Source organism: Electrophorus electricus, chromosome 1 (assembly GCF_041902795.1).
Source record: "Electrophorus electricus isolate QZ-2024a chromosome 1, ASM4190279v1, whole genome shotgun sequence".
In the NCBI taxonomy this organism is placed as follows: domain Eukaryota; kingdom Metazoa; phylum Chordata; class Actinopteri; order Gymnotiformes; family Gymnotidae; genus Electrophorus; species Electrophorus electricus.
Genome location: NC_137497.1, coordinates 4,629,774 through 4,656,647, shown reverse-complemented (window position 1 = coordinate 4,656,647; position 26,874 = coordinate 4,629,774). Strand labels below are relative to the sequence as shown.

At 43.7% G+C, this 26,874-nt stretch overlaps 1 protein-coding gene across 15 annotated transcripts in view; it reads right to left on the bottom strand.

Annotated features, from left to right (window-relative positions):
* Positions 1 to 26,874, bottom strand: part of LOC113586783 (protein unc-13 homolog B-like) — a 64,289-nt gene that overhangs the window by 9,238 nt on the left and 28,177 nt on the right. For 5 of the 15 annotated variants that reach the window (XM_081706875.1, XM_081706964.1, XM_081707060.1 and 2 more), the window contains 3 exons: positions 13,001 to 26,833; positions 11,676 to 11,924; positions 11,183 to 11,270 (listed from right to left, as the gene is read on the bottom strand). In XM_081706875.1, the coding sequence (XP_081563001.1) occupies positions 11,183 to 11,270; positions 11,676 to 11,924; positions 13,001 to 26,833 (14,170 nt within the window). Of the gene's footprint in view, positions 1 to 6,706; positions 7,315 to 7,337; positions 11,151 to 11,182; positions 11,271 to 11,675; positions 11,925 to 13,000; positions 26,834 to 26,874 lie in introns of those variants that run through there. The other 10 variants (XR_014119810.1, XR_014119816.1, XM_081707095.1 and 7 more) reach the window with 6 other exon arrangements.

The following is a 26,874-nucleotide window of genomic DNA, read 5'->3' as shown; positions in this document are numbered from 1 at the left end:
AATGTATTTTCCTTTTTTTAGAGACCTCTCTTCACCTTATATTGATGAGCATGCATTGTAGATGTTAAATATTTACCATTCTGTTACAATGATACAATTTCTGGGTGCACTGAAAATTGTTTTACACACACGCAGCCACACACACAAGCATAGATAAACTCTATGTTTTATGCACCAGTGAATGAATGTGCAAGTGTTTGTGTATATACAAGTTTAGGTTATCATACACAAGTGTAAGTAGCTTTTTAGGTGAAAATGTTTCATAGGTATGTGCAAGTAGTGTGTGTGTGTGTGTGCACGCGCAAGTTTTGCACTGATTTCACCCTAAATGGCACTCCATAGCAATCAACACCTACTGCATACCTGTAAGGAAACAAAACACCCACACACACACAGTCTCACCACACCTTCACACTGACATGCACACACACATGCACAGAGAAGCAATCACTGAATCTCTCCCTCTCACGTCAGTGCATAGTACTTTTCACAACTGAGAAGCTGCACCCACCCACTTACAGATACACATACGGACACAGACATGCGCAGACACACACACACACACACAGAGAGAGGTTTAACTGACATTTCTAAGAGAAATCAGCTATTTCTCTTAGAAATAGCCCCAAAGCAACCTGGCTAAATCCACAAAGAACGCCCAGAAAACCACACAGGTTTCAGCAGATGTAGAACTTCCAGAAAACTGGGCCTTAAACACCAACAGCCCAACAAATATTTTCCCATCATGCACTAAAAGACAGTGAACACTACAGTTTATCTGAAATATGAATCTGGAACATTCCTCCCAACTCCATGGCAACACCTTCAGTGCAGCCCACAGCACAGAGTAGGTGAGCTACCCACGGCATCGGCTCAGAGAAAGGCAGACGGCTCCAGGTGGGTTTGAAGGAGCTTGATAAAACCTCCTGTCCATGAAGTCCTCTGTGTTCTTTAATCACTATGCCACACATAACTGTGTGATTTAATGACTCTGTAATAAAGCTCCAGATAGTCAAATCAGTGGAAGTGGAACAGAGGTTTGCAGTGTGTGCGATTGTGAATGTACTGCAATGTCATAAAACTGCAATGTCATAAAAGGAGATACAAGTCTCAAAATTGCCCACAGTTGGGTTCAAATACACTTTCTGCATTAATTCCACAAATTAGAGTAATTGGCTTCTAAAACCCCAGAGTAACTTAACCAATCATGTAATGATAAATAACTGTTAATAATAAATAATAAATGATTGGGCTAGCGTGCCCAACGCAGCAGGCCCGACAGGTCAGAGCCCCACGCTCCTCCTCTCCATGACGCCTCTTTTTCTCCCTGTGCTCACCGCAAAACAAATCGATCCATGCCGTCCTGGAAAGTCACGCTTACGGGAAGAAGCGGAACGGGCGGAGGGGTGATTTCACAACACAGTCATCTACATCTGCTGCCTGCAGCAGTGGGTTTATTTGTGAAGGGGAGCCGAGTGGCAGACTGCTTTACAACTGACCGCAGGTCATGGGGGAGTTTAAGTCACCAAGGAAATGGGGGAAGTTTCATTTGTTGACCTGGAGCTCATTTTGTCTTCTGTTTCTTTTATGAGAACAAGTGTGACTACTGCAAGCAAACAGCACTAGGGCTACACGCACCACTAAAGGCCTGGCTGACCAAGACCACAAACTCCTGATAAGTTTCTGAAGTGAACTGTGCCGCTTTGAAATGAAGTGAAAATAAACAAAATCTCTTACAGTCTGAGCATCAGCCGTGCAGCGGATCACTCAGTTATGGTTATAGCAAAATGACACTCAGGGTCCTGCACTGGTTCCACCTGCAGTGGGTTCAGCTGGACTGGTTCCAGCTGCACTGGTCACATTTGGACTGGTTTTAGTTGCACTAGTCCAAGCTGCAATGGCTCCAGTTGGACAGGTCCAAGCTGGACTGGTTCCAGCAGCTGCTGGACCCATAGTGCCTTTCTGCCGTGCCCATCTAACAACATGTGCAGGTACAGACCCATGAACATGAACTGTAGCCATGGAAACCGCACACTACCTGCGGGCAGGTCCCCTCAGACAGCCCTGTAGATATCCCCTGATACACACACCAGTTAGCCACAGAGTGCTGTGTGCGATTCCCTCCTTCCTGCCAGCGTTGCCCTCGCATCATCTCCGCCTCCACCTCCCGTCTCTCCGTATCATCTCCACCTCTTCCTGTGCTTATTAAAAAAGCTCCACAGAACACAGACATGAAGCAGGCCAGAGTGCAAGAGAATGAGCCACAGACATGTGGTGGATGACAGATGTAAGAAAGGTCACTTCCACACTTACGATCTATTCTGGGACATAGTCCATTAATCACAACCCCAACAATACTGTGGAAAAGTTCGTCTTTTAATTGACAGATGGAATGGAAATGTGAAACTAAATCACAAGGGACCATAAGAGTTCCGGTGCTCCTGACGTTCCGGTTCTGGTATTAAAGGGCGCTTTCAAAACAGTTCTGCACGTAATGAGGTTACTTCTGATGAGGTTTTCCAGGCGAGGGGAGGGGAAAGGCCTAGGACAGGTGTGGCTGGAAAAAAAAAAGGGACTGGGAAAGGGGGACGATTTCAGCATTGTCCGTCTGGGGAATGAGCTCTGACGTTCCCTGGCCAACATCTGGTTTACCTGATGAAGGTCTGGAGGATCAGCTTGGAAACAGCAGCGAAACGCTTCTACTCCAGCGCTGGAATGGGGACTGGCCACAACACAAAGCAACGCTGATTACCGCTGACTGCTGCGTGGTTGCTACGTGGATCAGGTGGTCGCGATCGGGTGGGCGCGAACTCCAGCCGATATTTGAATGGGACGGGAACGCGTCATTGACACCGTGTGATTTTTTTTTTCCAGAATGAAGTGGACACAAACGTCACTTTCTGACTCTCGCATTGCAACCCCTCCCCCTTCAGTACGTCCACGGTCTCTTCACCATAGCCCACGCTCTGAAGAAACAAAGCAGCTGCTCTGGTGTTGCCGTAGAGACAGCATCACGTCCCATGTTGACTGACACGTCTCTCGCAGAGCAGACTCTTTGCTGTACGGTTGATGAGCAGAGATGTTACATCAGTGAGCTTGCCTTTATTTCTCGGGTCTTTATTATTTAGGGGAACAGAACCAGCTGACTCACTGCAGAACCACAACCCTCACATGCACTTTCTACCACTACCTCTCTCTCTCTCTCCACCCCCATCTCCATACTTCTTGCCTCTAACTCAAATCCTAACGAAGTACATCCTTCTCACTTTCTTTGGTCTGTCCCTCTCCATCTTGCTCCATCTCTCTCCTCTCTGTCTCACACACTCTCACACGGTCTGTATAGCCACCAGCACGGTGATCTGCGTCAGCAGGGCGAGTGTGTGTGAGACCAAGAAGAGTTTGCTACGGGGTAATTACACAATAAAAAAACACTGATATTTACTCTGCTGAGAAGCAACTCATAGCATGTGTGTATGAGAGTGAGCATGAGAGAGAAAGAGAAGTGACAATGTAGTAAAAACCTAAGAAAAAATAATACAAGAAAGAGTAAAGGATGGACTGTTATGGAGTGGCGGAGGCCAAAGCTTCCAAGACCTTTCTCTGCTCCTGTTCAACAGTAATGTCTGTGCAGTCATTACCACACACAGTGGAGCCCCTCCACACACCCAGCTCTGCTCCTGTTCAACAGTACTGTCTGTGCAGTCATTACCACACACAGTGGCGCCCCTCCACACACCCAGCTCTGCTCCTGTTCAACAGTACTGTCTGTGTCCTCATTCCTCCACACATAGCCACTCTGCCTCCACCAGTGATGGAGCATTCACAACACAACAGCAACACCACTTTTCTAACCATCGATCCAGAGACCCCCACAATGCAGTGCCATCGATCAAGAGACCCCCACAATGCGGCGGAGAGCCCTGAGCTAGCCACCACAGCTCTGCTCCTGAACACACCTTATGAAGACCTTTCATAAAGTCCACAATCCTTCAGAAATTTTTCCTGATATTTATGGTCTGTTTATTCTAAAGCTACCGAACTCACTGTCAGTATTAGACCAGCAAACAGGACGGTGTGTGCGTATGGCAGACACTCACACGTTAACCTCACGCACTAGCACTAGATACTCACGCAGTAGCACTAGATACTCACGCACTAGCACTACATACTCACGCAGTAGCACTACATACTCACGCACTAGCACTAGATACTCACGCACTAGCACTAGATACTCACGCACTAGCACTACATACTCACGCACTAGCACTAGATACTCATGCACTAGTACTGTGCTGAAGTGCTCTAGTGTACAAGGACCATCTTTGGCATGTTCATTCCCTTTAGCCACCATCAGCCTCGCTCGCCCTCTTCCACACTCCCAGTCAAGGTGGCCGGCTATTCGTCCAATCAGTTTATTGCATTATGTGTGCCTTCCCTATTTATTTGCATGTGCACGCACACGTGTGTGTGTGTGTGTGTGTGTGTGTGTGTGTGTGTGTGTGTGTGTTTTGTGAGTCACATTAAACTGAATTAACTCCATTACAAGCTGCTCCTCCAATATGGATTTGTAGAGCAGGAAATAATTCATATAAGCTTTGTGACTATCCATCTTGGGTTATTGGTAGACCAGTGTGTTCTAAGGCCCTGCTCTTAACCTACACTAATGTGACACTAAAGATACATGTTCACAGGAAATCGGTACATAAGAAATTTATCTGATGTTTTTTAAATATTTTATGGGTTACACAATTCCTGTTACAGAGACCCATACTCCTGCTATATCCAGCTAGATACTAACACACTTCACACACTGCACCCCCCCCCCCCCACACACACACAGACCAACTGGATACACAGCTACATGCGCGTGCGCACACACATACACCCACCCACCCACCCACACACATACACCCACCCACCCACCCACTCACACTCACACACACACACACACACCCACATACACCCACCCATACACCCACACACACACACACACACACACACACACAGACCAACTGGACACACAGCTACATGCGCGTCCACACACACATACACCCACCCACCCACCCACCCACACACATACACCCACACACATACACCCACTCACCCACCCACACACACTCACACACACACCCACATACACCCACCCACACACACACACTCACACGCGCGCACGCACGCACACACACGCACACACACACACCCTCATCCATCCAATAATTTGTGCAAAGCAGTAAGACACATTACTCTGAGCAACACAACAGCTCAAACTCCATCACCACGCTGGGCTTTAAACTGTACAGAGAGACTGATCTCACACTGACCTTTATGAGTTACAAAAACAATTTTATTATGTAATTCATACATGAAGGGTTTAAACTGAGCAGAATTAATCTTAGTGAACCAGGGTAAGTGCATCAAGTTTAAACTTGATGTTTGTATGGTAGCAAACTACTTAGCCCCCCAACTTGCTACCTACCCAGTAGCCTGGTGGATAGCCAATAGAACACAATTATACTCCTAATTCATACTGAACATCTGAATACTTCTAAAATAGAAACATTTTACAAAGCTTTTCAACGGCCACTGGCTGAAACCCTTAGAAATGTTCCTCCCTTCAGCCCTGGAACCCTGCTGGTAGGACCTTGGACTATCAGTCAGAAGGCTGTGGGTTTGAATCCCACCTCTGCCATACGGCCACTGCTTGGGCCCTTAAAGAAAGGCCCTCAACCCTCTCAGCTCCAGGGGTGCTGGGATATGTGTAGCATGCACATTGACAATAAGTTGAATCAAACTCGGTTTGCGTTGTCTTACAAACGTAATGTGCCGTCCTCTCTGGCCACGCCTCACCCCTCTTTTTCTGCCACCACATCAAAAAAGGATCAAAACAGCAGCGTAAATAAAAGAGAGGAATGCAAAAAATAAGAGTGAAAACAAAAGCTGTAACAAAAGACAATTGAAACACAAAGAAGAAAGGTGCATTGCAAAAAGACTGCAGCAAGAATTAAAAAAAATAAATTTAAAAAACGCAGTTCATGAGTTTTGTTCGCAACGGACTATGGCTTCACCTTTGTGGTATTTTTTCCTCGCCCCTATGAAAAATCCCATTCTGACTCCGCAGTCAGTCACACTGTACATCTATGCCAAAAATCCGAAAAAACGAGCTTGTGCTTCTCTCTGGGAGATGTACAGCAGTGCTGTACAGATAGATGAGTGTTCAACATGTAATAGAAGAGACAGACATGTCCTGCCTACAAGACATCTGAGTGGGACTGCCCGGATCTGGACAGGACTCTACAGCTTGTTTCTCTACCATGTATGAGTCACCTAACCTCACTTGCCCAGGCCGAGACACTGGGCACAACTTTGATAAGAGAGAAAAGGAAATACATTTGGTTACGGGTTTAATCAGAAATCATGTGGATTTAAAGTTATATTTGTTTTACTGCTTTGTAATAATAATATTAACTTCAAATCAGATTATCAAAGCACAGCCATGTAAAAAAAAAAGCAAAAAACTGCAAAGCCTCACCTTGTGGAAACAAATTAAATCAGGATTCTAAGAACACAGTACTTTTCTGAGGACATATTTCCCATGTCATCTTGGCAATAAGGACATAGTAAACAAAGACTACACCCAGCTCCAACCCCAAGCTTCAACCCCCAGCTCCAGCCCCCAGCCGGAGAGCATGGAGCCTCCGATTCTCACCTGGAGAGAGCAGCAGATCTGATAATCCAGCACGTTCAGGATCCACACTTCCACACTGAGCCGATCGGTCCTTGGCTCACGCTCGCCCCTGTCCCTGACATCCTGTGGTGCTCAGGACTCAAACTAGTTTATCTCCACCTCCACACGCAATCTTCTCTGTACTTGTCTCTTAAAGGTCCGCATCTGCCTCATTCTTTTAGTTCCTCGGTCTGCCTCGCATTCCCTCTCTCACTCTCTCCATCATTCACTCTCTCTTTCTCTGCCTCTGAATTCTCTCTATGCTGCTGTAGCTTGTTGCTCAAACCACATCCACTCTGTCGAGTGTTTACACTCTCTCTATCGCTCTCTCTCTCATTCGCTCACCCCCCTTCTCTGCCGTCTGCCGTCTATCTCTGTTTCCTTCCTCATTCTGCCCTTTATATTGCAAATGTTAGCACCATTGCTATTGCTAATATTCACACCACTATAAATATCGACCTCTCATTGCACACACACACACACACACACATCCACAGGATCAGCAGTAGGGAGTCATCTCCTTAATGCTGGGAAATGAGTGACTGATTAATTAAACAGCAAGGAAAGAAAAACAAATCGCACTGCACACGGCAAAGCCGACGTCTGATCTTACCAGAGCAGCTGAAGTTCTGGGGTTCTGAGCGTCTGACCTTACCAGAGCAGCTAAAGTTCTGGGGTTCTGAGCGTCTGATCGTACCAGAGCTGCTGAAGTTCTGGGGTTCTGAGCGTCTGATCGTACCAGAGCAGTGAAAGTTCTGGGGTTCGGAGTCTCTGATCGTACCAGAGCAGTGAAAGTTCTGGGGTTCTGAGCGTCTGATCTTACCAGAGCAGTGAAAGTTCTGGGGTTCGGAGTCTCTGATCTTACCAGAGCAGTGAAAGTTCTGGGGTTCAGAGTGTCCAATCTTACCAGAGCATTGGGCAGGCCGGCTGGAGTTGGAGTGGTGGGTGGAGCGGGCGGGGCATCTGGAGTGGGTGGAGCAGTAATGCTCCAAGCAGCACTTGCAATCGGACCAATGACAGGAGAGAGCAGCACGACGGGGAGGAGCATGAAGCCCATTTCCATGGTGACTTTCAGCCAATGTCATCCTACATCCCACTCCAATCCCTCAGTTAGTATTCAATAGGAATCCACATTCACTCTCACACTCTCTCTCTCTCTGACACACAGAAACACAAACCTGTCTCTATCCAGTTCTCTCACCTTTCCCCCTCCTCTTCTATTTCTAACACCCTTGTTCTTTCTGATGCTGTTTTTTTTTGTTTTCTCTTGTTCTCTCTCCGTCTCTTTCTCTCTTCCATTCCCTGTCCTTCTCCATCGTCCTCAGAACTTTCCTAAAGCGTGACCACAGCTAAACATCTGAACCGTTCAATTCCCTAAAGAGAAACACAAAGTTTGGTGAGTTACCAGCAAACATGGTGAAGACCAGAGGGGCACATCTCTCTCTGTGTGTTCCTGCACTGTTCTGTGTCTGACTGAATAATCAGAGTGCATCGCTGTGTGCGCACTATAATCACACATCATAATCACAATCATAAACGCATCAAAATCCTCATCAATCCCATCCCAAGAGCACAGAAATCATAAACAATACTCTCCACTTATAGTAGAATCAGAAAGATGAGGAGAGAAGAGGAAAATTATCAATATACAACACCTCAGACTCTTGCAAGCTCTGTCTTCAAGAAGTGCCATGCAAATCTAAACTGATTTATTCATGATTGTTCCCGCAGTGGGTTCTTGAAGCAAGATATTTACTATGTCAGAAACGGTTCTTTGCTTCTGTCTCTTTAGATGTGTGATGTGTGTGTGTGTGTAAGTCTGTGTGTGTGTTTTCACCAAATGCCAAGCTAAACTGTAACCAGAGGAATGGACGAAATTGTGAGACAACGCACCACACACACACACACACACAAACGCGCGTGCCGACATGAATACATGCTCATACACACATGCATACACACATACAAGCAGATGTACACCAACATACAGACACTCACACACCCACACTTCCATATGAACAGATTCTTTCCTCAGCGAGGCACCTTTTTAATCTAATTTCCCATCAAACTATTTTTTCTTCATTTCCGTGAGGTTACACAGCTTTTGTTTCCACTCTTGGGTTTAGGCAGCTCCTGACTGTAGCAGATGCACTACTGATGTCATTACACAGTGACATCTGTCATCTCTGACTCTTACGAGGAACACAAGGCAGGCTCTCTGGCCTTGTAAGGCATTTTTGAGGTAACATGCTGGCTCACAGACAGACATTCAGACTTCACAAATGAAAATACTCGACTTTTAAGACACGAAATGCTAAAATGTTCTTGCATGAGGCGTTTATGTCTAAAAGCCAGTAGGGCATCCACTCAGCTTTTGAAGTGCCACTAAGGACTACTGACAGTAGTACATCTTAATGAGCAAATCTTAATTCACTGATATTCAGAACGCAGAACAATCACCATTCATATCCTCATGTGAGGTCATAGGTAATCAGGGGAAATGGTCATGGTCACGGCTACGGAAGCTCTATGCACCATGCTGGAAGTTCGTAAAAGAAAAAGAAAAAAACAAACGTGGCCCTGTTTCCTGGGTGTCAGGAAAAGGAGTGCATGGACTGTCTGTCCCTCAAAGAAATGTGTTTACATGTCATGAACATTACACAAATGCCATTAGCTACAAGGCCCAGTGCATGTAAACAGAAGGTTTTTTGGAAGAGAAAATAATTAGGTTTGGGGAATTGTATACTCTGATAAGGTTATTTCAGGTTATTTCAAAATAACTAACCGATATCAACAACAACGCAGCATAACCTCTTTCTCTTCGCTGTAATTCCATGTGTACACCAGAGAGCATTCTGTTGTCCTAGACTGTGTCTGTTGTCAGACACAGGGCCACACACGGGGCCACACACAGGATGACCCATGGGGTCACACACGAGGTCACAGACTGGGTCAGGCACGGTGCTGTGCCAATGTCAGACTCTAATATAATAAAGAAACACCTTCCAGTCAATGTGTGTGAAAGTCATTAAACAGTAACAAGACAGAAACTCAAAGCTTCAACCACGCAAAAATCAAGGTTGCGTTTCCATAGTAATGTTAATCTGTTACCATGGCAGAATACGTTTTGCAGAAATATAGCAACTTCACATACAGAGTTTTTTTTCTAGTGGCATTTAATCTAACTGATCTGAATTGATTGCATATTTCTAAAATATTGCTGTACCTAAATAGGTACTCACTAGAGCTATTCATCTACACAGTATATGCTCAGACCTTAATATATGAAAGTCCCATTATATTTCTATATAAATTACAGGCTAAACCAACAAAGCACACACAAACACTCAGCTCTGCTTTTCAACAAAGTAAATAAATCCACACAGATAGAGATAAAGGTGAATGTATCACTGGCCAAAGCCAGACAGTTAAACTGTCAAACAGTTAAGTGGAGGACAGTGATCAGCAGCGATTTGTCTTCTCCTCAACACTTTTCCTGTCATGACATTTGTAGTCTTGGAGAAATCAATGCTCAGTTCCCGCCCCCTCAGTACCGAGACCTCCAATCACACAACAGCATACTACAACACACACACACACACACACACACACACACACACACACACACACACACAGAGAGAGTGAAGTACAAAGCTGCCTCCACCAGATCATATTCACCGCTTCGCTGAAAGACAAAGGTGTTTCAATGGTATTTAAATCAGGGAATGCATTCACTCCATTCTCCAACCATCACACTGGATCACTCAAAGCTTTAATCCTTTAATCCTTTTTTCAGCATTCAGGTCTCATTTGTGCTCAGATATGTCCAGTCCCACTCCAGGAAACCCCCTTTCCTGCAGAGTTCTCATTGATGCCTAAATCCTCTTCCATACCTGGATTTGCCAAACTAGGTGGGTTAAATGAACAGGAGCCTCACACAGGGAGCACCTGCCCAGATGCCCGTACTGTAGATGAAGGAGAAGAAACAGTGTGAACGCGGAGATGTTCATTTCAAGGGCTTGGTTCTATTCCATAAGCATATCTATGCTAATTGATGGATTAGCTCCATCCCATTAGCATACATATGCTAATTTATGGGCTCAGTGCCCTGTTTATTATTTGTAAGTCTAACGCAAAATACCCTTTTGAAATGTGAGCTATGGCTCTGGGTGGGTCCTTTTTGTTCTTTTTTGACTTGCAGTGTAATGTAGACTATACTAGAAGGAGAGTCTTCAAGGAAGTACAGTACCAGTGTGTGTTTACTATATTGTTAAGCAACCTTGATATGCTACATGTGAATCTCAATCAACCAAACAACTAGGACGGGTCAAGAGTGCAAGAAAACCACAAGTAACAGAAAAGGACCGGAGGTGCGGTCAAGAGCAGAGAGGGCGGCGGCCAGGAGAGGCGAGGGGGCGGAGACGACAGAGGGTGGAGAGGGTGGTGTTTCTCTCCTACCTGATGCAGTTGTGTCTGGACTTTATTTACGGCCTTGAGCCAGCACAGACGGGAGGGAGTAAGAGGAAGGAGGCCAACCTCAGCAGAACTGAATGAGGAAGAAGCGCACAAAACACATCGCACAATCTGATGTGTGTAGGAGGCAAACAAAAACAAAAGCAAAATGCTCCTGAACAATACTTTACTCCTGCAGTACAGCTGTTTACAAAACCATAGCGCAAAATACAACACTCCCTTTAAACGGACTTTAAAGACTTAACATTAAAGTATGAAAAACATTTGACATAAAAAGCTCATAAAAGACCATAAAATTACATAGATTCAAGCTGATTTATTCCGGTTTGTACTTTTGTATACTACAAAAAGCCGAGGTGAGAAACGCCTTCCATTACTTATTTAGATTATTTACATTAGGCTCTTTTAAACCTAACGAGCAGTATTTAGCAATTTAGCATTAATAGTTCCACTCTGCAGCAGTGTAACTCTCACATACCTCTCCAGCTTCTGCCCCTCATTAGCGGATGGCTTGGCAGACAGGGTACCCTCCTTTGTCTCTTTCTCCACCCTCGCAAGCTCCTCCCCCTCACCTCTGTCTGCTTCACCTGAGGGCAGCCGCGGTCCGGGGCCGGTGGGTGTCCTGGATCGGGAGGCTGGCTCGCTCCTCTCCTCAGGCTCAGAGCTGAACTGGGAGGTGGCCTGGCTGAGGTTACCAGATGACCCAAACTGAGAGCTGCTCGCTGGACTAAGGACACAGAGATGCAGGGGTCACGACCCGAGGGCCAACAGGCTTTGGAAAGGAATGGAGTGACAGAGTTTGGATAAGGCCAGAGCTATTTCTGGGCCACTGAATTTTCAATGAACCTCACACCTGATTGACTGGTTTAATATGCATTAACATGGTATATTTTAACGTTTTAATTGAGGTAGGTTCATGTGTTTCAGGCCTAACAGGTAGGGCTTTTGGATCTCAGTGGAAATAGCTCTGAATCACTCTGGGACACACTGGAGTAGCAGCCATGGTAAGGTCATTGTACAGACAATATAGGAAGTACCACAAAGGACAAAGGAAAGCTTATGAACACAGCCGAAAACACATCTATACCACATACAAATGTTCTGCCTTTGGAATTTTACATTAGACAAAGTTGACAGGAACGTTACACCTCCCCATCCCCATCCTTTGTATTAGAGCGAGTCTCACTCTGGCACCTGCAATGTTTAACCTTCATGATTTACTTTCCCTTGGGTTTGGCGAAATTACTTTTGCCATTACCTTTACTCTGCACCGCAGCACCGCCGTCACTCCATCACCTCCCCGCCAGCACAAATCTCTCATTATTCAGCGGATGCGAACAAACTGACTGGAGCGAACAAAATCATTCAGACACCCTGAAAGGGAACGACCTCCCCACATATTTGAGGAAAGCTAATACATTAAAAGCGCAGCCTGACTCATGTACCAAGCTTCCATCAGTACCACTTAGGCTGTTTCTGCAACAGACTTTTAGCTTTATTTTGTGGTTTCTGCAGCTGTGCTTATAATTGTTTTGCTTAAGGTTTTTTAAAACCTAAAATATAAAGACCAAACATGAAGGCTATGGAGGTTATCTTACTGCATACATCTCACTGATACATGACCATTTTTAATAAATAATGTCATTAGATCAAACCGTATCACCCCTAAAAAGAAACTAAGACTATTACCAAAGGGGAAATGCTAATTCATCTAACACAATTGGACTATACCATGGGAAGGTGGAGGGGGGGCTTGTATCTAGTAACAAACAGCACATGGTCATTTTTCATGTTCCTACTAGCCTTTTGCCACACCTTCTCTTCAGAGGCCTCTCTGGTAGATGTCCTGTGGTGTGATCTGTAGCATCTGTGTCCTTATTTTCAGGAGCTAGTGGCTCTTCATCCTGGGTTTTTTCTATATTTCTATGTTTATGGCTTGGACTGTCCTGCTTTCCTGCTATAGGGCTTTTTAAACTGATGTCAAAACTTTGCTGCTTATTCAAAGAAGCGTCAGCATGTCCCTCTAGATCACTCTGCTCTGCACTCCCTGTTGTTTCTGATTCTAGAGATAAATTGTCGTGCTCTTCTGTGTCCTCGGTGGCTTCATTGATGAACCCTGCTGGTTTCTGCTGTATGGTTACAACTCCAGGGTTACTTAAAGGTGCTGTGCCTTTAAGTAAGACAGTCGGTGACTCTGTAGGGAGGCCAGTGGTTAGGCTGGTGGTCAGGTTAAAAAATGAGGTCATCTGTTGTTGAACTGTACATGCCACAGGCGATGACTTGAAAAAGGAAGTCGGGTGTGTTGAGAACAAACTGCAAGTTGCTGGCTTGCTGGAGCCATTTGCTCCTGAGAACATAGAAATAAATCTCGAAAATCCTGCAGGCTCAGGGGGCGTCTGAGGTCCAGCCATTTTCAGTCTAGGTTGCCCAGGTGTTCCAGGCCTAGGGATTGGCATTCCAGGTCTTGGCTGGCTAGGAGGCCCTGCCACTTTTGGTTTAGGTTGGCTCAGAGGAGGTTCAAGAGTTTCTGTCACACTTGTCATAAACTGTGGCTGCTGCTGAAACAGGGTAATGGGCTCAGCATCTGGGAACATTTTATTGGTGTCTACCATATACAGTTTTTCTATTGCCTCCTGCTCTTTCATTTCTACCAGTTTCTCTTCATGTGGTGCAGTTTTAGACAGCTTATCATGGTCAGCTTCTTTGCCTGTTTCACTTTTATCTGATTTATTCTGATTATGTATTTCATCTCTTATCTTTGATTTAAGATCATTAATCTCTTCTATCTTATCACTTTCGATAACGTCGATAGAATCCTCAGTTCTGTCTAATTCATTTGGTCTCCCCACTTCAACAGATTCTTCTGATTCATCCAGCTGGTTCAATTCCAATTCCGGAGGTTTTTCAGATTCTGCTGACTCTAAAGCTTTGTCAGATTCAGTCAGTCTCTCCACCCTCAATTCTCTGGCATAATGAGACAACGATGCAACAAGCTCTGTGGCAGTCTCAGAATGTGATAATTCTAAAGAATTGAAGTGATTACTAGTTTCTTTGTTAGTATCTAATTCCAGTTCTTTAGTCCAAATTTGCTCAGTGTTTATTTGTTCAAAAATAGGTGGTTTCTCAAGTCCTAAAGATGCTGGTTCTTTAGGCTGCTGTTCTGTTCCTGGGCTCACAGTTTCAGGCTCATCTGCTGGACTGTCAGTCATTTGAGAATGGACATCATCAGATGTCACCAAGGTTTTGTCTTCTGTGTTTACTGAATGCTCTTTCTTTTGGATAGTATGAACAGATTTATCTTTCATTTCAGTATTGCTGCTCTCATATTTTTCATTACATGCCAACACATGCTCATTTGGAACACTCATTTCTTTCAGCTTCACTTTAGGTGGTGTAATGTCTTTGATTCCATCAGCAGTATGAATAGGAGTTTTTTGGTTGCAGGCAAAATCCTTTGTAGCAATAGTATGTTCAGATTCTGTAGTAGCTATATTTTCAAAATTATGGTCAGCAGACTTCCTGTCATTCATAAGGGGAAAAAAGCCAAACCCACTAGATTTCAGCTTGAAATCAGATTCTTTCTTTGTATGAGAGGAACTACCTTCCATGGAAAACACAGAAGAAACTTTTAATTCACTTTCTGACTCAGATGCTGGGTGATTTACACCAAACATGGAAAATGATCGTTTTCCTGTTGGCACTTTGTTAGACTCTGCAGGAATAATTTGTGTTAGGGAAGACTCAGCACTTGCTCTGCCAAATACAGAAAACAAACCAAGCCCTTTGGGTGTGGATGACCCAGACAGGATGCCTCCAAGAATTGAAGATCCAGAAGTTGTTACCTCTTGAGGAGGTCTACTAAACAAAGATAGCAGTCCTTTTCCGGGTGGCTCTTTGGAAGTGGGCCCTCTCAGAGAAGTGGGCCCTCTCAGGACGGGTCCCAATGGTGCTTTAGGCCAAGGGCATGGGGCACTCCTAGGGCCAAATCCTGGCATTTCATTTAGCCCAGATCCAGGTGGACCTCTTAAGAGAAGTCTTGGTGCATCACATTGTTCAGCTAGTAACTGAGCACACCCTCCATCTAACTCAGAAAACAAATCCTGTCCAGGTGCTTCTTTAGGTGACAATGCTGCTGGACTTGGCTGAGGAGTGAACATTGAGAACATATTTGTGACAGATGTTTCTTTGGAAGCTGAAGATTGAGAAAGAATACCACCAAGTATGGTTGGTCTACTTTGAACTTGCGAGTGGGTAGATGAGCCACTAAAAAGTGAAAATAAACCTTTATTTGATTGTTCTTCATGTGCAGCTTTGGAAGATGATCCAGAATGGCTTGCAAGTAACGTGTTGTCCCTTGGCAATATCTCTGAACTTTCCGTTGATGGTATTTTTTCAAATCCAGCTGGCTTTTCATCTGAAGTTGACAATTGCATGGAAATGATATGTACTACACCAGAATCTCTGAGTACTTGATCCTCATCTTTGATCAAATTTTCAGATTTTGGTGATTCAGAGGTTTCTGTAAGGATATGAGCATGAGGCTCTTCAATAAAAACAGTGAAAACTTCTTTAGATTCTTCCTTTACTTTTAATATTTGTGAGGTCTCTGAACTGAGCCCCTCGTCCTTTACTTTGACTCCCTCTTTGTTTAATGTGCTGCAGCCAAAAGCCACACCCTCATCCTTCGCAGAAGCAGACACACCACCAAACTCTTTTGACGCTTCTACCTCAACCTTAGGGGAAAGAATACTAAGGACTGATGAACAATTAAGAGTTTGTTCCTCGGTTTTTAATACTTCTTGGGAGAGAGAAGTAACAGTCTTTGCTAAGACACAAGGTTCAAGCTCTGTGGAAAGCTCTAGAGGTTCTGTTCTCTCTGAAGGAGTTACTATGCCAAAGTCTGTATGACTTAAAACAGCCTGTAAAGATATCACACCTAAAGACACTGTATTTTCCCCAGGAGCAAACACTGAAATGTCATCCTTTTCAGACAGAATGGTATCTGTGTCTTGACTAGTAACATATTCAAATGTTTTATCAGTAGAAGACACAAAAGAATAATTTTTCTCTGGAGTGCTGGTTTCATTGACTGATATGTCTTCCTCATTAGAATACTGCTCAGGACTGGTTGCCTCTGAAAAAATAATTTGAGGTATCTTTCTTTGACCTAATCCAGTAAATATTAACCTTTTCTCCTTCAATTCAGTAGGTGAAACTGAAGTGAAAAATGGTATTTCTTCTGAGAATAACACCTTGGATGAAAAAGAGCCAGCATTAGATTGCTTCTGAGAAGAAATATATGAGTCAACATTCTTGGCTTCAATTGAATCTAGTTTTGAAGCAAACTCTGTAGCATGAGCTGCAGCTGTTCGTGATACAGAAGATGGTGAAGAAGGGTCAGGATGAAGTACATAGGTTCCAGTGATGGTACTTAATATGGTCTGTTCTGGCATGCGTGTCACTGAATGTGATGGAGAAGGCTCAGCTGAAGCAGACTGGATGCTGGCTACTGCAGAGGTCAAATCATTCAGTGTTGTTTCTGTTTGAGATGTATCTGCAGTTACCTTTGGAGAGTCATCAATGATGTCTTTCTTTTCTGAATTGTCAGGTTGGGGAGACATTACTGGAAATGGTTCTTTAGACTCTAGCTCCAATTGTGTTATAATAATACTGGGTGCCTGAAAGACACAGCTACTTGATGTTGAGGCCAAGCATTGAGATGATGTGTTCAACGGTTGATGAAACATTTTTCTTTGCAATAATGGTGAACTGGAAACATGAGGACCACATCTAGACTCTGGAGAAGTAGGTTGTGCTTGCTTTGAATGAGGCTGGCAAATCTGTTCACCTTTGAGAGGTGGTGCGGTATCTGTTTGAGATGCAAGAAGTGCTGATGAATGCAATGGCAAGGAATCTGGTACCGTACAGCCTACATCTGGTAATGGTGCAGATGGTGGCATTACCAGGGCACCTGATGTGGCATATCCTGTGCTAAGAAGAGGCTTAACAGGAGAAAACTTCACCAAGGACCTACATACTGAATCAAAACGGGGTCTGTGTTGTGGAGAAGTCATGGGTGGTGGTGCAGTACCTTCTGGGCTTTGAGGAGGAGTAAGCAATGAAATTAACATGGGTCCTGGATCTATGCATGCTGTGTGTGCTGGTAGAGGTGAGGAGGACTGGGTTGCTGAAATAGCAGGTGAAGTGCCTTCACGAAACACCGAGACCGAATCATTTACAGACGTGTCTATAGTTGGGGACACAGCATAGATCGGAGCTGTGGTCAACTGTTTGTTTGATATTGTAGAGGATTTGCAAATTGTCATTGTACTTTGCAAAGTTCTCTCAGATCTTTGTGGGAGTTTATTAACAGCTACCACTGAGCTTATACCACTAAACGCACAGATCAAACCTTTGATTGACTCAGTGGTGCTCAGAGTTTTAACTGAAGGTGAATTTGAAGACACATAGGTTTTTGAGGTATTATTAATGGTCAATGATGTCTTCTTCTCTGGTACAACAGACTGAGCTGTAAAAGTTGTGCCTGATAGCACTATGGAGACTTCTGCATTTATAGTAGCTTGGAATTTAGCTTGAACTGATTTCTGTTCATTGCAGGATGCACAGTTTTCATTACCTGCAGGTAAGGCAGTAGAAGTTAACCTCACATTATTGGGATTCTGTTGCTGATCAGTCTTGTGAAACACCTCTGGAACAGTTGCAGTACCAGTCACTGGAGTGTACTCAGTAAGCTGAGTCATGTTGTGAACATGTGTTATTGTTGTGACTTGAGTGTGTGCCTTAGAAATAGAAACCCCTCTGTAAATGATGCTTTCCTCTTCCAAACTTTCCACTGTTAATTGCTTAAGGAGACTTTTGTGTCTGGAAACTGCTGGTGTCCTGTTGACCACTTCAGGAATTTTACCCTTGCTGATTAATTGCTGATTAATTAGTTGCTGATTAATTACTGGTGTAAATTTCATCCCCGATGAAAGATATCTGTCCTCAGTCATTTGTTTGCTTGCATATATTTTTACAGGTAGGTCAACAGTCAAATCAACAGCCACCATATCAGATTTCTGTTTCGTTGAGCTCAGACCTCGGTGATGCTTGGTGAAATCTATAGGTTGTTCCTGCTGCACAATGGTTAAATAATTGTATGGAAACTGTGAAAGCTTAACTGATAAGTCCATGGGTTTGTTGTGAGGTTCAAATTCTTGACTTTGCTTTTTTATATTGGAGAAAACTCTGTTCTTGTGGTAGGTACAGATCTGCTGACACATTTGAGGTTCTGTTGTGTAATGTCCTTTTAGCATAAGCAACTGTTCAGTCTGTGACTGTCTTTGAGAGACTTGTTCAGAAGCTGATGTGGATTCAACAATTAAGGGAAATGATTGATCGCTTGTCTTTTTAATGGTGCTTTTTGTTTTAATAAGAGGATTTACTTTGGCAGGAAGTGTTTCAGGAGTTACTTCTTCAGGTCCCTTTATGGATGATTTTAGAGACCTATCAAGAGTGTCTTCGATTGAGTTCACTGGTGCTGAGTGTATATTAGTTGGTGGTGGCCTAGATGACACTGATCTTAAAGGAAAAGAAGCTGTCCCAGATAGAGTTTGAGCTGATAATTTTTGTATATGTTGTTGTCTCTTATTTAACTCTTTGAGCAATGTATCTGGTTCAGATTGTGCTTGAAAAAGTTGCTTTGCTTGTGCACATTGTTTTGGAGGCTTGACGATTAATGGTATACCTGCAAATCCACAAACGTTTGACTTCATTCTTACAAGTGGGACTACACCAGAGGGTGTAGATTCAATTATATTCTCTAGAAATATATCCTTGGACTTGGACAAGGATTTAGTAGACATGTCAATTGTGTCTTTGATAGAGTTCGCTGGTGCTGTGAGTAGTTTCTGGACATGTGTTGGCAAGGTTGTTTTGGGAGACATCTGTGAACCAGCGTTGTTTTGCAAAGAAAGTTCTACAACCCAGCCTTTGCAATGAAGGCTTTGCTGGCTTAAAGCATTGTCCTCTTTCTGTTTTCCTGCTTTATTTAGAATTTCCTGATCTGGTGCTGTAAGTCTAGGTTGTGGCACCAAGCATCTCCGTGACCCAAAATATTTTACATTTAAAGGCACATCAGCAAATGTTTTATTAATGGGTGGCTTATTCTTTACCACTGACATAACTTCTGAAGATGGTTGTTCGGGTGTTTCTTGAGACATGTCTGAAGTTGCTTTAACAGTGTTTGCTGCAGCTGTTGAAGTTTGATGAGGCTGAAAAAAACGTGTAGCTCTACTGTAAGCAGGAGTTTGCCTGCAAAAACTTATTTGAGGTTTCTGTGTGTGTGACCTTAGCGGTGAAGCTTCGTCAGTCATGGGCTTATGTTTCTGTAGACTTTGCTTTGCTTGTGGTGTGGGAGACTCTGCAATCAAAGGCAACCCAAAAGAATCGTCAATGACACCTGCAAATGAGATTCGTCTTTTTCTTACAAGAGGCATAGCTTCAGTTTCATCCTCTGGCTTTTCCAATGTCCCAACCAGTGGCTTTAAAGACATATCTAGTGCTCCTTTCATCAACTTTGCTGGTGCAGTACTCTCAGGAAATGGATGGGCAGTTGTTTGACCTATTCTCATAGATCCACCAAAAAAAGGTGATTGGCATATAAGGCCAGTCTGCTCACTTTGATCTGACTTTTGTGATACTGTGTTTACTGTTGATGACCTCTGTATTTCAGGTAACATCACAGGCAGTAGTGAAGATGAACCCACCTTATGCATGGCTGTAGTTTCTAAAAGGGAATTAACTAACATTTGCTGTTCTTTGTCAATGTCTGTTTGGGATCCATTAGTTTGAACTGGGACAGCATCTACATTTGCGTTTGGAAGCAATTTTGGCGACATATTCACAGATCCTGCCTGTGATAACTGAAATGAAGCCTGCCTGAGAGGCTGGAACCTCATAGCAGGTGATGAGCTTGGCTTTTGCCCTATTCTACCTGGAGGACAGCTTCGGATCCGGCCACTTGAAGATGGGGGAGCAGAAACAGTTCTCAGATGTACATCAGAGATTGTTGGGTAAGTGATGGTAATGTCCAGTGGTGGAAATGTCATATTTATTTCCTTAACATCTTCAACATCAACTGTTAGATCAACACCTATGTTCTCCCATGCATTTGCCTGCCATGTCATTTGCTGTTTTCTATGTTTCTTGAGTTTAGTCTTGGTAAAGTCAAGTATATCCAGAAATGGAATGTCTGCACTTTTCTCTTTTCTTAATTCTTGAGACAAGTCTACTGGTTTACTAAATAAATGAGTGTCTACTGGCCTGTCTGGCCTATTTTGGAGAAAATTCTGAGAAAGTGGCAAGGGACACATTTCATTTGATGTTACAGTTACCAGAGTTTGTCGTATCATAGGGGACATCTTCTCCTTAGTTAGTGTTTTTCTTGGTGCTGTAGAAAATGATCTAGCTGAGGTAGTAAATGATTTAGAGGACACTGGTGTTTCAGGATGTTTTCTTGGGGCACTCTGAAGCTGTGGTATTCTTTTAGACAATGACGGAGAGGCAGTTGTATTCGCTGAGGTCATGGTAACATTAGCTGATTTAGCATCTTTTGTCTTGCCCACAAAGCCACTGGCTGCTGACAGAGCAGAGGTGGATTTTTGATTGGCCCCACTTTGTTGCCATTCATCCATACGTCCAACCTTAATATCATACACTGTAGGGTGACTCATGGTGGAAGGATACTGTCTACATTTCATTGTATTCAGTTTATATATACTGAAGTCTAAAGGATGTTCTGCCTGTGCAGCCCTGGACTCCTGAAACATTTGAGAAAACTGCTCAAGATTCATGTTCATAATTCTACCAGCTTTTTGAAAGGCCGAAGACAGACCAATAGCAGCACTGAGACCTGAAGAATCCACTTGAGTTTCACCTGGAGCCCCAAACATTTCATTACCATCAAATAATGGAACCTTTGTTTCGTCCACTTTCTGCCCCATGCTGGAGATGTTCCTAGTGCTTTGTTCAAAGCTATGGTGTCCCTCTGGACTGGCATATGCATAAAGAAGCTTGCCATGCCGATCAGTCAACACTGAGTATAGGCCTTCCTCATCTGCATAAATGTAATATCCACAATCACCAGCCTCACCTGGCCACCATATTCTTTTTTCCAAAAGTGACAGCCATTGTTGGTCCCACTCTGAATCAACCAAGAACACATCTTTGTCGATATATCCATTACTAATTGCAGCATTGTGACAGAGGTCAGCTGCATATTGTGTCAAATCCATGGGACCTCTTTTGGTAATCTGTCCATTAATGATTTTTGAGGCACACGTTCTGTCGAACTGTGGCTTCCTTGGGTTGTTCTCGGCACATTTGCTGTACATGTTACAGTCTGGGAGCGACGGGCAATGGCCTAATTTTGTTTGTATTTCTAAGGACAGCTTGATGCCAGTGTCTTTTGCAATGCAGGACTTTGTGCCTCTTTTTTTATTAGAAACATCTAAATCATCACAACTGCTCGAAGGTTTCCTGTTCCTAATGCTCATATCAAATATAACAATATCCTCTGCCTCTGCCTGTTGGAGGACACTTTGAAATGATGAGCTGCCTACATTCTGCCAGGTATATGATGGTACGTGGAACTGACTTCTATCCACATTTTTCAGGGTGCACCATTCAGACACGTCCCTGACTGCTTCACTGTTGGATGCTACACCCTCTTGATTAACTGCATAGCGTTCTTGAACTGGTACTGCCAGGGCCTCTGATAGCACATAATCATTCAGCTGTTGCCAAAGAAGGGCTTCTATGAGACACTGATGTTCATACAGTTCCTGTGCAATTACACCATGTTCAGCAAATGAATGTAATAGATCCTGATATCCATATTCACGAGCAGTACCATGCAAAAGTTTGTGCATCTCCTCCATGTACTGCCGTGTTGACTTTACTGCTGGATGCAGCTTGATAACCTGCTGAGTCTGTGCACCAGACATACTCAGCTCATGCTCTAAAACATCAGTGTTAACAGAAGCAGGTTCCAGCAGGTTCAAGTGTTTAGGGCGGAGACAATCAAGGAAGTCTTTCTTTGAGTCCTTATTTATTTCTGAACTATTTTCATTAGTCCACAATTCAAAATTACCAGAACGCATAAGAGTTCCAGCACTACAGCGAGTCTTTGGTTCATCAGTAATCTGAGGAAAAATAGATGTTTCCTCTAATTTACTTGAGCTGTCCTCTTCTGAGATTTTACTCAATACTCCTGACAGTAAACCTTTCTGCAGTAGTTCTTTTTGTTCCTTCTCACTGGCACCATCCTGAGTGGATACTTGTTCAAATTGTTTGCCTCTCTGAATCTGCAACCAATTTTGATTGGGCTTAAGAGCAGGATGTTCTTTTTGCCACGGCTGTGACCTTTGAACAGGAGGAACACATGAAACACCACACAGTTCACTTTGCTGAATAGTATTTAATGCTGATTGAGTATTTGCTTGTGCCTGTTGTTGAGATTCATCCGAGTTAGCCATGTTGAACACATTAGAGAAAAAATCTCCTAACTGAATCTGTGGTTCCATTACTTTTTGTGGTGGTGTATTCTGTATTTCTAGATCCCTACTGGGCTGCTGCTGTAATTCAGGAGATGGCTGCTGTTCCTGTCCAGCAGAAAACCGTTCAGAGGCTTTAGTTTCTGCACCCATTTTCTGAAGCCCAGAAAGAATTCCACTAGACTGACTTGGGGGAAGAGGTTGCTGGCTTGGTGCTAGACATTGCTCTAGAGGTCCTGACTTATTTGTTTGTTGACAGGACAGGCCTCCACCTACAGGTTGTTGTGTTGGAGTGACTACTGAAGACCACTTATTAATAAGCTCAGATAGCAAACTTCCTTGCTGTGGCTCAGGCACTGCAGCTGGGCTCTGGCTCTGCAACGGCTGTCTGTTACTCTGTTGCTGCTGATGTTGGTTCATTTGTGTTCCAGGAGGACCTTGTTGCTGTGCTGTGGGCTGAATAGTGGGAAAAAACCCAGAAAAAATAACTCCTGGCTGATGAGGAGGAAGTCGCTGGGGCAAATTCTGATTTACGCCATGCTGGCCCGATGGCTGTACTTGAGTGGTGACAGCTGCTCTGTCAGTTGGCCTTTGAGCAATTTTATTAAACAGGCTTGTAAGCATCTCACTGGGTCCACTTACCAGGGAATTCTGAGATGTAGCCTGTTTATGTCTCTCAAGATTTTGCCTATTGCCTTGTTGCTTATTAGACTGATTACCAGGACTGTTAGAGCCAGTTTGTTTAACATTGCAAGGTGATACCTGGATGGCAGTAGTGGCTTCTGAAGCACTGATGCCAAATAAGCCAGAAAGAAAGTTTCCTTGATGAGGAAGTGCAGATTGTTGTACTGGTTTAGGGCCTTGACCTGACATCTTGCTATCAGGTTGTGACTGTTGAGGAGTGCCCTCAGCTGTAGCTATCTTGTTTAGAAATCCTGACAACATTCTGCCTGTTGCAGAAGGTGGTGGTTGCGCTGACGGTTGTCGCTTAGGATGACCGTTTGTGCCAATTGGCTGTTGTGGCCGTGATGGCGCATATGCACTCTCCGTTAATTTCAGGAATCCCCCAAATAGTCCTCCTGACTGAGTTGAAGGTGATGGCTGTGAAGGTGTTTGCTGTTGCTGATCCTCACAAGCTCCAGCCTGCTGCTGAGTTTGGTCTACCTTTCTAGTTGCAGAAACATTTTCAGTTTTTGCTAACTTAAAAAGTGGAGTGAAGGAACCTCCTAGTTGTGATGGTGGAGCACCTTTAGGAGTTTCTTCATGTAGTTCTTCAGACCTTGTTGGCTTTGGGACAGGTTGATTGCTAGAAGGTCCTGGGGCTTGCTGGGCAACATTGAGAGGGAGGTCTGAAACAGTGACACTGGCCAATTTGAGCAGCCCAGACAAAAAAAAACCAGCTTGTAATGTCTGTTCAGGTTGTTTTGAGGCACTTGCAGGCAATGGCTGGTTGGATTGGGTTCTAGGAGAGACAAACTGCTGGTGTGCATCACCTGGCTGACTATCTGCAGAAATAGTTTCAGAAATCAATCCTGCTGGTTGAACTGTAGCATCTTGCTGGCAACGCCTTTCATTTGTAGCACCATTGACAGATGAAAGCAGCTTTGAGAGTAGTCCATCTTGTTGAAACTCATTAGGTGCTGCTTGAGGCTCGTTTCTGCCGTATAACAACCCTGTCAGTGTGTTCTCAGGCTTGGAGGATGTTTCTTTAGTCTGAGGGTTTTCTTGTTCCTCTGGATTTGCCTGGTCCTGGTCCTGTGGCTTGGACTCAGTTGGACATGAAGGATCTGTCCAAATCTCAGTTTGATTTGCATCTTTTCCTTCCTTCTTAGCATTAGTCTCATTATCAGAAACTGATTCCTTGTCAGTTGTATATTTTTGTGCAACCTGTGCTACTTTCATTATATCATTTGAAACTGTAGAATCTTCACATCCTTCAAGTTTTTCAGGTCTGACAACAACAGTGGGTATGCTTTTTGTGAATGTTCTTGGCTTTAGGGGAACTGGTATCACTGTTTGTGATTTGCTTGATTCAACTGGAGTAGTTTTAAAAAGATTAGAAAACCATCCTATGTCTGTATTTCCTTTTGGTACACCCTCCAATAGAACAGAATGACTTGGAAGAGGTGATTTAGTAGCAGTCTGAGATAATCCCTGCTTTGAATTGGTTGTGTCTTCACCAGTTGCTGATTTTAGGAATGTAGAGATCATCCTACCCTCTTGTTTTGGTGCTTGAGAAGGGAAAGGAGAAGCAGTAGTAAATGAAAGGGGTTTTAAGTTCTCAGCAGTGCCTCCTGCATCCTCTGTTTTAGAGGTTTTGGCAGGCTTAAATATTGAAAAAATAGAGGAGGTCAATGGTCCCTCAGCTGGTTTGTCTACAGGGGCAGCTATCAAAGAGGTAAGTGACTTCAAGTGGCTAAAAAAGCTAGTGTCTTCAGCTGATGTGTGAGTGGACGGATATGCTTCAGTTTTACCTTCCCCTGGTTTTACAAAGGTCTCTCTAGGAAGGATATCAGATATTTCTCCTGATGATTCTGTTTCCGGTAATAGTTCCATTGACCCACTGCCTGAGTCAGCACATGAAGATAGGTGCTCGGTCTGTGAATTGAATCTATCTATTGTCAAACATTTAGATTTATCCATGGATCCTTCTTTGGACTCAGTGCTTCTCTCAGATCTGCTTGGCAATGCCTCACTTGCATCTTTGTCCCCAAAAAGTCTGAAAGGACTCAGTCTCCCCAAGACACAATGGACCACTGATTGTGGCTGACTTGTAGTGGAACCTTCAATATCACTGGTCACGTTGTCTGTACCTTCTGCCCCTGATGTTGCTCTAGAAGTATCGCTGTGCTCTGGTGTTGGAAAGGGTAAAAATGACTGCAGGGAGAACTTCTTTTCTACACTGGGTTCCTGATGTGCAGGTGGAACAACTGCGACAGGAGTTGGAGTGCTAGTCAATTTTGGTATGAGAGACAACAGCTTAGAAATGCCTGACTCTTGCTGGGGAAAGGGAAAAGAGTGAGTTACAGCTGTTGTGTTTTTTATTGTCTCAGTGGAAGTTGTGGTATCAGCTTTTAAGCTGGTGTCTGTGATTGGACTAAACAAAGAGTTCACATTTTTCACTCCTGTGATACTCTGAACTGCTGCATGTCCTTCCTTTACATCATCTGACTTGACTTCTTTCTTATTTGCCTTGTGTTCCTTGGTTTTTGAGCAAGGTTGTTTTATTTCCTCATATTTACTAATCTCTTCCTCCCTACAAGTAAGATATTCAGAGACTTTATCGACAATTTGTTGGAGTTTATCCTTTGTATGAATAAAATCATTATTTGTGTCTTGCACTTGTGACATATCTAGGTCTTGTGTACCAACATTGTTTTTTTGTGCATAATAACTGTATGAATATTCACCATAGGAAGGAATATACCTTCCTATGCTGTAGAAATTGTTGGATTCATATTGTGCATCATCCTCAATAGATATATCATCCGATACCTCCTCGGATTCGAGGGAATACTGCATTTCATCTGATCCCATTGATCCATGCTCATGCCTTGCCCTAAACCTGGCCTTCTCTTCCTCCTGATAAATTGTATAATTCTCATGAGTAAACTCAAACAAGCTTTTTGCCCACATTCTTGTCTTGCACAACAGACACTCTTGCTGTGGAAGTTGCTTAACTGAGGGGATTACAGATATTTCAGGAGGTGAGGTTTCATCCTCAGTGCTTCCTGCTTCTTTGAAGAGCAAGTGGAAATCTCCACTTCGCCGACCAGTTCTCTTGTCAAAATTCCCTTTTTGATCATGTCCTTCGGTCTCAGGAGATATTGCATTACACTCCACAGTCTGATAAAAATGGCTCTGTTTAGGGACACCAGGAGTGCTTATGATGCGATAAATTTCATTCTTTGTCTCATCATCATCATCATCATCATCATCATCATCATCATACCACATGTTTTGCTCTGGCTCCAGATAGTCATCCAAGATGTCATTGCGTTTATATTTAGTTTTCCAGTCCTCAATCCCCATGCCTGAATCAACTGGTCTAATCCTCACCCCATTTCTACTGTATGAATGTCTTGTTTTCAAATTGCAAATGTGTGACCAAGTATAGAATGG